General features: G+C 38.4%; 1 protein-coding gene across 14 annotated transcripts in view; it reads right to left on the bottom strand.

The window, feature by feature from the left end:
- Window positions 1-13,297, bottom strand: part of NRXN3 (neurexin 3) — a 1,622,069-nt gene that overhangs the window by 67,661 nt on the left and 1,541,111 nt on the right. For 9 of the 14 annotated variants that reach the window (XM_072963513.1, XM_072963518.1, XM_072963516.1 and 6 more), the window contains one exon: window positions 6,255-6,342. In XM_072963513.1, the coding sequence (XP_072819614.1) occupies window positions 6,255-6,342 (88 nt within the window). The remainder of the gene's footprint in view (window positions 1-6,254; window positions 6,343-13,297) is intronic. The other 5 variants (XM_072963522.1, XM_072963517.1, XM_072963519.1 and 2 more) reach the window with 1 other exon arrangement.

Genomic DNA, 13,297 nt, shown 5'->3' with positions numbered 1-13,297 from the left:
AACTCCAGGAAGGAGTCTTATCTTGTTTTTATTTTCTGAACACCTGCTCTAGTGTCTACACATAGTAGGCACTAAAAATTGTTGCATAAATAAATGATTTATTATACTTTCAAATAGAAGTATATATACTTACACATCGATCTTACTGATACCCTCTCCTTCCCAATATAACCAAAAAATCTCGGGTAATGGAGATGGATAGTTTTTTTTTTTTTCATTTTTATCATTTTTCTTACTAGGTTTATTGTTTCTGCTACAAAATCTGTGATAATGATCAATCCATGAACATGTGTTATGCATGTCATGACTGTACTATTCATTGTCTAATAGCCATTTGGTAGACTTTTCTATACTTATATTTCTATTCTTAGTGTGATTTTCAAAGCATTTTATCATTAGGGATTTAAAGGGCATATATTTGCCCTGATTGCTTAAAAATTAGCTTGGGTTGGGGTGGAGTTGGGTTATAAAAGAGTGATGCAGCCTATTACTGAGTGGGTTAATGAATGAAAACAGAAATTATAGCATTAAATTGGGAAGCTTATGCACTTATGAATGTATTCTATTAGTTTATAAATCACTGAAGCAAATTAAAAAATTGGAAGGATTCAGCCTAGATCTAAATATGTGACTAGCCATTTGCTTTGTGTCCATTATACATATATTGTAACTCAAATGTAAACATTACTAATGCCCACAGCCAAAAATGATTAATTATATTCATGACGTTCACATGTATTTATATCTATTTATATTCTTCTTTCCAAAGCTAACACATTTTTCAGATTAGTTCTATTATACCTTTATTCAAAGTGGTTTTAAGTGGACCTAAAAATTTAAGGTGACTTCCAGACACTGTGATACTCAGATACTCCTATGGCATTTAATTCAGGCACTTACTATTCTATTATACACTGACTAGCTGCTTGATTGATGGTATTTAAACATGATTCTATTTACCAATCATGAGATTCCATATAGAAAAAGCTTTCTAAAATTAAATAAAAATCAATTTCTTTCCAATAAAAATATATGTTATTAACTTTTCAAGTTTGCTGGAGACACTAATGACAAAATGCATTTCAATAAACTCTTAAGATTACCAACATCACATTTAAGGTCGATAATCACATTTATTATTTTTCATCTATGGATTCTTGAAAATAAGGTTATTTCTCCTTATCCTTCATTAGAAAATTATTATTGCCTTAACATTTCAGCTTCATTTTCCACAATGTTCCAGCAAGTAAGAACTCTAAGGATTTGGTGAGCTTTTAATAACTCAGTGCCAGATTTTCATATTATAAACACTTTACTGAGGCATCTCAAACTGATGAAGATTAAGAACCCAGTTCCACCTGGAGAACACAAATACGGATATGCTCTTCCCATTTGGGATGTTTTGCCAAATTTAAATTTTACCCACAATGGGTTGTGCATTACAGTGTGACTAAACAATGAGAAATAATGTAGCAAATGATACCAAATGCAAATATGAGGACTGTTGATTTGAGAAGTAAAAATACATCTGAGAACCACTCTGGGAATAGTAATTATTTTCTGATCTCAAATTACTGCCGTCAGTTTAAACATCTTCAACCAGAGTGGAAGGCGTTTAGTACAGTCCTATCCATGGATAGATGTGTTTCATTTTTACTTCCTTTTCTTGTCTGCCCTCTGGTGGAAGTGCTGTCCTTTGAGATTTGATCAAAGGACATTTAACAAAAGTGGAGGCAGGGGGGTGGAGGGTGGGAAGGGATAGACTGGGATTTCAAAATTGTAGAATAGACAAAAGTGGAGGCAAAAAAATCTAACTAATTGACAACCAGAAAAATGTATTCCTGGATAATGGCTGGATGAATCAATATAGTTGTTAATTATTGCCATGCCCACTTCTCAGCTGTAAAAGCATTTAATTTTTTTTCCCCTCTGCTCTGTGACCCCTGCCCCCAGGATTTTTAGAATCTTAAGACCATAAAATATATAAAAGTCATAGAGTTGATACTTTCTAATTATACAAAAGCGAATCTAACAATATATTAGTTTTATTTCTAAAGGTGGAAGCACTGGGCATAGGAGTGGGAGAAGGCGAGAGAAGAAATGAAAAATGAATTTCACCATGTTATCTATATTTCAGAATTCATGCTCACATTTTAGATCACAAAGATGAACTTTCCAAAGATCTTAATTTTTATTTGGCTTCTGTAATCTCATGAGGAAATCTCATTTCCTAGTGGTTATTTGTATCCTCTCCAGTTTGTCTATTTTATTGTTGTTGTTGAATCCAAAGAGGTAAGAAGTACAATGAAATAGGAGTTTACTGTACGACTTACTATCAATAGAGGTGAATTGGAAAGAAAAGAGTTTATATGCAAAGACACACATCTAAAATATAGACACCAATTTTCTTTGGAGGGAACACACAATCAATGTTTACAAATTAGGAAAGTTAAAATCCTAAGCCACAAATTTAGGTACTTGAATAGTTTATTCAAATATTCTTCTGAATATTTCCATTTGATACAGATGGCTTCATTATGATTTTATAGTTTACAATTTCAATTCTGGGTTCTCAAAGCAAATGTTCAGAAAATGCAATTTTACCTCAACTCACTATAACATGATGTAGTTCCCAGGAAAAGAAGGCATAGGAAAAGTGAAGAATTAACTTTGCTGAAGAAAAGTGGATTTTATTAGGGCGATATTTACTTGTATGAAATCATATATTTTAAATAATTCAACAGGCTTTATTTAGCTGTTTAAAGGGGGATGAAGTGAGAGGCATGAAAAAATCTCCAATTTTAATTTAAGATTGCGAGGTATTTTGAGAGTCATACAAATTCAGTCTACAAATACTAATTGAGCTTTCACTCTGTGCTTTGGTCTCATGATTTATGATTTTTCCCCACTCATTTACATATTTTCCAGCAAAAATATACAGAGAAAAATTGAGATCTATTGGGTTTACAAGGTTCCTAAACTATCATCAACCAACCTCCAAAAATTTTAAGTTGTCCCTAAACATGATACGACTAAGCTACATCGAAAGAGGGTAATCTCTAAATGTTGAAGTGGTTTGTGGTTTGAAGGCATTTGCTTACATCTGACTCAAAACCAGCAGCTTTGAAACCCATTTTGATTTAAAGAAAATCAAATAAGAAAAATAATTTCATTTAAAATTTGATATCCAAATGAAAACAAAAGTTGCTGAATATAACATATACTAAACTGCTCAAATATAAGAAAAGGAAGACCTTCTAGTTGACCTAAGTTAGTTAGGAAAGAATCTGTAGAAATTAAATGCCTTTTTTAACTGAGACAGCTAGAAAAATCCTAAATTTGCTAGCAAAGTGAAAGAGGATAAGGTAATTTCAAGTATGACAGAACAAGATTAGCCAAATTTAGCATATTTTCAGCAAACTCCATGCCTGGAAAAGAGTAAAACTGTAGAAACTGAGGCAGTGAATTTGGATATTCAAGATCAGAATTTTGCTCTCAACATTCACAAAGAATCTCAGGATTAACAGTTTAAGCCAAAGTCATGTAAATGTCACCACCGTCCGTGGCTGCCTGGGCAATGGAAGACTTTAGGTTCTGCAAAAACCTAGCCCCAGAAATAACTGACTTTAATGTTTCTGATTTTTAATCTGTGGTATTTTTTGGAAAATCTGAGGGCTATAGAGAAATGTCTCATATAAGGCAAAAAAGGACCTGACAGCTCTGCGCCTGTAATCTTCATCAGTATCAATCAGGCCTCCAGGGTAAAACCTCTGCATCAATAGGAATGTCTCTCTCTTCCTGCATTAAATAAGCCTCCGAATCACTTCCCAGGAATACTTTACGGAGTAAATTTAGAGAGAAGAAACGCTCATTCTTCAAATGCAATGAGTTAAACAATCCCAGGCAGAGGGGATCAATACCAGTCTCTCAGAGCTACGTTATCTCCTTCGGGGTGGGCACTCCGTCACCTGCTTTATTTATATATTCCCTCCCACTCTCCCTTGCAGAACCCAGCAGCTTATTTTGAAACCTTCTTTTATTCCCCCACCTGGGGGCACATGTAATTGTATTACTCAAGAAATGCCAGCATTGGACTTCTGTCCTCTGCTTTGGAATCGGAGGAAATATCTGTGCAGCCACTAAAAAGCAAACAGACTTAGTTTGGAGCCATTCAAGCTGGGGCCTGTCCATGTCCAATACCAAATGGTAACGTATGCCCACGACCTGGGGAGCTGCAGAACTTGGGAATCTGAGATTTGAGAGAGCTCTGTCTTTGTATGGAGGTTGCTGTGGAGATGACTGCGTGTGGGAGAGGGGAGGTAGTCCGAGAAGGCAGTGGTAATAATTCAGAGTGATCAAGCCTAGAGTTTTATAAGAAGACTTAACAAATCTAAAGATTTGATAAACGTGATTACATATATGCAGATGTCACTGCTATGAATGCAGGAAAACCAGAGAAAGGATAAACAGATAATCCAAATTGAACTCTAGGTATCTTAAATTACTGGTCACAAAATTAGTTAATTTAACATGTCTTGGGGATCATGCTATATTCATATTTGAATCCTTAATATCAAACACACACCCAACATACACAGCTGACCCTCAAAAAAATATTTGTTGAACTGTATTCTGTTGGAGAGGTAATTTAGATGTAGTAAAGCTCCCTATTCTATTTCCAGCAGGTCTGTTATGTAAATAAACTAGTAGAATAGGATGGACTCAAATCTAGAGATACACTGTGTCCTGCCTGAGTGCTCAGAAATATATCCTGAATGAATGAATAGATGAATTAATGAATGAGTGAAAATTTGGTTCCCACATTCTGGTACGGACTGGCCATATCTTCTTCCCTATAGAGGTAAAAACCTCACTTAGTACATTGAGATTGTTACCCATTGATCCGAAAATGTCTGACCAGCTGGGTCACAGTTACTTTCCTCCCACACAACTGAGCTTCCAAAGGAACAGCTCACACTCCAGACTGGAAAGGTCCTACATATTTCCGGTCTGTCCCTACGTGATACTGAGTATGGGAACCCATAGAACTTCCTGGATCCAAAGCCACTTGCAAGACACCAAGCAGTCAGACTTCCACAAAATCTGAAAATTATAAATCGTTTTAGGGTAACAAATGGAAGATTTTTACTTTTGTTAAACTAATATTTCTTTCACGAATCTTAAATGTCTCTAGAGTTAACAAAATAAAATGTTTCAGGGTTCTCCTTTTTCTTTTAAAGAAAAGGAAAAAAAAATTAAAGCAACGCCCCCAAAAAATCAACTAGAAAATGATATTTATTTCTCTTAGCCTTTGCAGAAATAAGATCCTAACCCAGCTCCAACTTCTAACTCTGTCATACATACACAGAAATTCCATGATATCTGTTCTCTATTATATATAAATAAATATTTAACTTAGAGCAAGTCTCAAAACAGACGACTTGGGAAAGTTGATAGGAAATAATCAGGGACTACAATTGCCTGCTGGACATTATATCATATATAGCTCACTATAAAGAAAGGCCATAAAACATCAAAATGTATCTGGGTGCAAATGGGGAACACACTGAAGCTCCTAATTGCCAAAGTCCTCTCAACTTCAGCACAGTAGACACATTTTGAAGCATCTCAGCCGTTGACATGGCATGGTTCTGTACTAATTTTGTGTTTACTATGCTATATTGCTGCACAAATTCTCTAAACACACAATGAACAAAATTAGTATAAATATAATACCATGTTAACCGCTGTTGAAATCCCATGGAAAATGGATCTGTTTTGTTTTGGTTGTTTGGTTTTGTTTTGTTTGCCACTTAGAGAGTCAGGACAATGAATGAGGTTTAAATTATCTTTACGGCTCCACTTTGGCTTTCTGGTTTTTTTAAATGTCATTCCAATATAGAAATCTTCATGCCCCCGCGCTTGTTAAATTCATAGCTGCCACTGGCCACTATACATTTGTTGTTCCGGTGGTTAATCCAGGTCTCTGATTGCTCAAAGTTATGTCCTATGGACTTTCCTTTAGCTACTGAGGAAATGACTTTAAATTCCTCCGGGATCTTATCACTCTTTCCATGGGATTTGATGCTTTCCATTATATATTGATATTTATATATGTATTCACATACATATATAGATATAGGAAATACACACATTAACACACTATAATATATATAAAACACACGTATATTCACATATATGTATGTATTGTTTTTTGCAAATGAAAAAAATAAAGCAAGCAAAACAAGACTGACCTAACCTACCTGTACTTGGTTCACATTCAACGAAGTCTTCGTCATCACTGGAACATTCAGCAGATGAAACAAGGTCATCCGATGTCGGCTGTGCATGTCAAAGGAAAAATAATGGGGCAAGGGGAGGAGAGAGAAAAGAGAGAGATAAGGAAACCAATGAATGGAAGCATCGAAGACTTATCACTGTGTCCTGCCTCCATCATCATTACTGTCTGTCTTCTCTAAAGAGGGCATGCTGCGGATTTTTTAACTCCTATGTAGCTGTGACTGGCTGTGGGTCCAGACAGTCTGTGAGGGTCTTGTGTAAAGCTAAGTGGCCCAGAGTCACTCAGGAGGCTCAGACCTGTCCCATCCCTGTATATCACGTTGTGCGGCCTGACTCCATCGTAACTTTAATTTCAATTTTGAGACTCAGAAGGGCAGAAGAAGGGCTATTGCAAATGGTGGGCAATACACAAGAGCAAGCCAGCGCAGAAACGCACTGCAGCTTGGAGAGGGCTTCCGTGCATATGGTGTTCAGTCTCAAGTGTGTAATTCAATGGTTGGGAATCTATAGGCTGGCATAATTAATGAACGTGGTGGAATGCAGTCTGTTCAGGAATAGCCTAATGGCTTCTCTCGCCATCAGTGATTTCTTCGTGTAATTGCTGCAATTAGCTGAATTAGTAATGTGGACCAGCAGACAGATACAGTACGACAGCCTCTGGACACAGGTAAGGATGCTTCTGAAGAGAGCAGGAAAAATTTTGATTGCAACAATAGTAATTCAACTGGAGACTTTTTTTCCCCCTCTATTGAATCAGGGAACTTGCTGCTGCAAGAAATCCCGGGGAGTGTGAGTATGGGCTGTAAGAAGGGCCCTTGCTACACAGTAGATGAAAAGACCACTGTCTATAACTGGTACCTATGGCATTCGCGAGAAATACTGTTTCAAGTCAATCAAACCATCAATTAATTATAGATCTTGTGTAAGTTTTGTTCTACTATGTGCATGAAAGTGCTCAATATGTATTAGTTGTTCAATAAATGCTCATTGCTTTCCCTTTCTTGATGTTAATGATATCAAGCACCTTGCTGGTCTTATTATTCCCAATGCATTAAAGTCTCAATCCATATTCAAGAGGAAAAGCAATTACAAGCCAGATACTGTGCTACACACGTATATACACTTATTTGTTACAGCAATTACTAATTAATTAGACAAAATTTTCACAACAATCTTTTGGGACAGGGATAATTATTATACTGGTAAAGAGAACTAAAGTTCAGAGAGGTTAAGCAAGTTGCTGAAGGACACACAGCTAGCATTTGAACAGATACATCTTAAAGTCTGCATGAGTAGCTCGAATAGGCTTCTTTACACCCCTGCTTACTGTTATGGACTGAATTGTGTCCCCTCCCAAATTCATATGCTGATGTTCTAACCCCTAGCATCTCAGAATGTGACTGGTATTTGGAGATAGAGTCTTTAAAGAAGTAATGAATTTAAAATGAGGTCATTTGGGTGGTTAATCTAAAATGACTGTTGTCCTTAGAAAAAACGGTGAGATTTTGGGACACAGACACATGCAGAGGACAATCACGTGAAGGTATAGGGAGAAAACAGCCATCTACAAGCCAAGGGGAGAGGCCTCAGAAGAAACCAACCCCCCGACACCCTGACCTCAGAATTCTAGCTTCTAGAACTGTGAGAAAACAAATTTCTGTTGTTTCAGCCACCCAGTTTCTGTGACACTTTGTTACGGCAGTCCTAGGAAATGAATACACATGACAACCCACGTGTTTAGTGTTTCCAGACATCCTTCTTGAAATAGACCTAAGAGGCAGAGAATTACTGAACACAGCAAAGAACAGTAGAAAAACCACAGCAGGTAATTGATTTCACTTAATTGACAGGGGCAGAGAGGTGCCTCAAACCACATGATTGAACTTCATTCTACATCTGTCAGGGAGATTCTTCCAACTACTGCTCCTCCTTGAAGTTAACAGAAAAAGATTTTTCAAACATGCAATTTTTATTTTCAATTAGACACTGCTGACACATGCACTTCATTTCCAGCAACTGACGCCGGCAGTTGTATCCCGGACCATCATTACTTGTGTTAGAGAGATCATAGGCTTACTCCCATTTCCTGCTGTGATCGGGGTCATTCAGGGAAGGGAGGTGGTAAGAGAATAAATGTTCACTGTGTAATTGCAGAAGGCAATTATAAGAGGCAAACACCATTTTGGGAAGGGCCACAATCATTGTTTGATCACGCATTTTCTATGGGGATGATACTGCCCCCTAGCCAGCAAAACTTGTTTTGGGCAGGAGGGGGAGGATCTTAGACCTGAAAATGGTTTGTGACCTGCCAAGAGTCCATAGTACTTAAAGGAATATGCAGTATATCTGGTATTAAAATTTTATGGAGAAGGGCAATTAGGATAAGAAATATCTAAAAAACTCCTTAGAGGGTAGTATTGACAAAGAAAGTGAGAATGCATGTCTAAAATATAACCAATTGGAAATTAATTGTTGGTGACTTGATTATAATGACCTTACAGAATGGCCCATATGCAGCTGAACTCCCTTTGGCCTCTAGAAATGAGTGAAAACCAGTGAGTTAATGAAAATCTAGTGAGCTTGTCTCAAAAACTGAAAGCCAGGAAATAAAGTTTAAAAAAATCATTGAGTAAGTGTATAAAAACAATGCATAAGTCCAACAGAAACCCCACAAAGGCATTAACATATTAGTGGAATCTTTAACTTAATTCTGAAAGTAACCTTAATTTTTATTGGCCAAAGAAATAATATAAAGCTTTTTTGTTTGTTTGTTTGAAGAAAAGTCCTAGGCCCTGTGGTTGACAGGATATTTACTATTTTCCTTTCATCTTCCCCTGCCTCCTTTAATATTACACAACTTCTCTCCCCTGTGGTCTGAGTGACACTGCCCGCAGCCCCACTCCTCTTCCCCATCACCACCTCCACTCTGCCCTGCTAACCGCATTTCTCACTCCCTTTCTCCCCAGTGAACCGCTCTGTGTCCCACTTTCCAGAGATGAGTTTTTAAGAGTATGGCTGAATACAATGCTCCTCCCAGGTAACAGAAACATATTTTGCCAGTAACTCCTATAACGGTGGCTAGACTCAAAGAAAAGGACATGACAGGCAGTCTAGCAGAGTGTGGTAAGAGTGGGCTGCCTCCGAACAGCACAGCTGTGAGCCCCAGCTCCTATGCTTCCACTCAGCGACCTGGGGGAGCTGGTCACCACCCCTCTCCAGGCTTCAGTTTTTTTCATCTGTAAATTGGGATACAGTGTCTTGTCTTCGGCAAGGCACATGACTGAAGTGAAGCTCTGTTCCTGGTACAGGGCACATGCTCAACAAATGTGTTCAGCAGTTTGATTTTTTGTTTTTTTGTGGGGTGGGTAATTAGGCTTATTGATTCATTTTTTAACAGCAGTACTGGGGATTGAACTCAGGACCTCACGCATGCCAGGCACGCACTCTACCACTGAGCTATACCCTCCCCTGCTCAACAAGTATGAGTTAAAACTAGCTAACTCATCAATCAGTCAGTCAGTCAGTCAGTCAGTCAATCAGTCACAGCAATGTTGAGACTGGTAGCCTCTCCTAATTTAACTAGATCTGCTATCTGCCTATGCTCTGTCTTTAATGATTCATCTCTCATTAGAATTGTTCTTCATTGCTGATAATTCCTTACTGCCACTTCATCATACCAACACCATTTCTGGTTAGATCTGCCATGAAGAGTAATACAGAAAAAAATACTCATGAAAATGCCAAGAGAGCTTTAAAATTCATTGGAAGATGAGCTGTTTCCAAAGGCTGTGGGTCCAGACAGTCTGTGTGGGTCTCCTGTGAATTCAGCCCCTTCCTGTCCCTCAAACCTCATCATCACCATTTACAGCCACAGCCAGTGAAACTCCCAAAGCAGCTACAAACATCTCAATCCCCTCCTTGCCCAACGTGGTAAACCATGTTTATCTGGAGAACCTGGCATCCAACACCACCACTCCTGCCACAGACACTGTGTAGTTTCAGAAATACTTGGTTTGCCAGGGGCAGCAAGCTTTGATTTGCAAAGGACTCAGGATTAAGAACACTGTATTTAGGGATTTTTTAAAAATACTACTTCTGTCCCTGCCACCTAAAAACAACAACAACAAAAAATACAAACCAAGGCTTTGGGATATGCACTTAGGGTCACAGCCTAAAGTAACGACAATTTGATTCAGAATTACTCTCAGAAAACACACGGCTTTCTTTTAGTAGTGCTCTAATTTTTCCTGTCTGTGCCCTTATAACTGGGAAGTCCAGTTATAAGCAAATGCAGGGTCTGACTCTGACCGTTGGAAAAAAAGGCACACTTCTGACTGCTGGTTCCCATGCTGGGGGGAGTATGTTTCACTACTGCAGCCATGTTTCACAGATTTGGGATACAATTATCGTGAGTAGAATGAAACTATGGTGTCTTTTTCTTAAATAAAATGCAATAAGTAGCTCTAGGCTGTGTATGTGTGTGTGTGTGTGTGTGTGTGTGTATTTTCCCACAGTCACAACTGTTTTTCGTAATTACTCATAATTCCTTAGAAAGGAGGAAAAAAGTATTTGAACTATCTAGAATCATGTCTACCAATAACATTTAGCACTTATTAAACACTTGCTATATTCAGGCTTTGTGCTAAGCTGTTAACACAAATTAATTCTAATACACATAATAACCAAGGGTATAGACATTCCTAGCAGCATCTGCTATTTGTAACTGTCCGCCATCCATGCTCCTTCAAGTAACAGTATTGCTTTAGAAAATTCTTCTTTTCATATAGTTACACCGGGAACGTTCATCAAGGCGCCAGCCATGTCACCTTCACATGTTTGCTCTCACAATGATTATCTAAAGCTCTCATAACTCCCAATGGCTAAGCTTAGAGTGTTTACATATGGTGGTTCCCGTATGTCAAATATCAGCATTGCCTATAAATCATTCAAGGAAAAATGGAAGATCTATAACTGCTCCCAAACCCAAATAGTTTGATGGTGGCTGAGCCATCAGATCCACCATGACCATATCATCAAAGTGCTCTGTTCAATCATTCATTCCTTTATTACTTTAGTAAACATTTACTGAACACCTATGTGTCAAGCGTTGTAGCAGTTATGAGGGATAAAGTGATAGATAAAGCACAGTTCCTTTGCTCTGGGAATTCACAGTCTCTGAAGAGAGAGCCTGGTAAACAGGCAAACTTGACATAGCAAGCTGAACGCTATGACAAGAGTAAGCATAAGGCGGTAAGGGAGCAAACAGCAGGGAGCTGAGAGAGCTGGGGGAGAGCGGAGGTGGAAAATGAGCCCTCAGGGACAGGCAGCGGTGAAGCAGGGGAGAGCGGGGCGCTCTGGGCGGGAGAAGGGCGCTCCAGGTGAAACAGACAGCCTGCGCAAAGGCTCGGGGATATATTAAAAAGCACAGTTTATTTGTATACCCACGAGTAGCACAGGAAGATGGGAGGGAAGAGATGCTCTGGAATGACAGCATGACAGCTACTTGAGTTCGCGTGTGGTTCCTGCAAACTTGGATAATGAGTGTGAATTTAACATCCTGCCCTATCAGACTTGTCTCCTTCCCTCCCCACGTCTCATCAGTGTCATCCGTCATCATTCCTTGGGGAGCTAGGGCACATGGGTTCCGAACATAGTGCACAGGGCTGACTGCTTGGTCCCTCCACAGTGGAGAAGAAAGACCTTTCCTTGCCTTCTCAAGGGGAGCAAAACATTCTTCCATCCCTCTATATTAGCCAAGTCCTATATTAAAAATAATCATTCATACTACCCTATTTTAAAATATGTATTTCATATTTTTAATCCACGTGTTGAAATGACTGGGTTTTGTATTAGAACTCATAAAACTAAAGTAGGTGTTATAATAACTTTGAATAAAATATCTCTCTGGCAGGAGCCCTCTTTATTCCTGTCCTGAAAGATTTTTTATTGCATTTATATTCTTTTTTTTTCCTACCGATATTTATTGAAATTACTTTAGAATAAACTGGGACAAGAAGGAAGCCCAAAACTCTGTCCACCCAAGTAAATTTATAGGTATATTTACCTTTCAATTCCCTCAACTGCACAAACCCGGCTTCTCATTTTCCTCCAATGAGTTATTGTTTCTATATCACCTGCTTCTAATTATTTACTCTGAAGGGCTCTACCCCATCTCGGCGCAAGGATGGTTCCACACGGTTCTTCGTTGTAACCAGTTGTTTGGCCATGAGAAAAATGTCTGCTGCCGCGGTCAGAACCGCCCAGGAGAGTTTCCCCATGTCCCCTCCTCACCGCCCAGATGCCTATTTGTGACTTGAAATGCCAACCTTTAGCTCTTTATCTTAACGCTGAGACTAGGCTAATCATTTGGAAGGATAATCGTTTTTTTCCACCCAGCTCCTTGGAAAGCACGGTTATTTGACCGAGATTAAGCGCAAGATAAAATAAGTCCTGCCACAGAACAGCTTTATGAAATTATAAATAACGCACTCAAGAATGATGATTGCCTTTCTTCCAGGGAAAAAGGAAAAGAGAAAGGGCCATAAATATTCTGAAGTCCCACAGAAAATAGTCATATATCTTGGCAGCTGCTTCACGCTAAAAGGAATTAAATTCCTTCAAATGCTTGGTGTCTTAGTTTTTCCTCTCTATGCTTCCGTTCTGAGATGGAGTTAACTGTTTCATATGAGGGAGGGTCTCATACAGCTTCATTATGAGTGTTTATTCTCTTTTTTTTTTTAAGAAAAAAAGGATGTCTGAGATACTTTCAATTAAGAATACACAAACTCTAGGTCAATTGATAAACTTTGACGAGATTTGATAAGTTAGACCATCCCCTTAAATTCATGTATTAAGATTTTCTTTATCAAATTGTTGCCAAAACATAGTCCAATCTTTGACCAATGCTAATAGATAACTGCCTTGCCCCTGCATGTACACGTTACCGTTGGATTTTAGACTGAACCAAAGATGGGAAAACCCTGGAGCTTGGTCATGC

The sequence above is a fragment of the Vicugna pacos genome, chromosome 6 (genome assembly GCF_048564905.1).
Source record: "Vicugna pacos chromosome 6, VicPac4, whole genome shotgun sequence".
NCBI classification, from domain to species: Eukaryota; Metazoa; Chordata; class Mammalia; order Artiodactyla; family Camelidae; genus Vicugna; species Vicugna pacos.
Note: the sequence above shows the minus strand (reverse complement) of the source record. Positions and strands in the feature narration are given on the sequence as shown.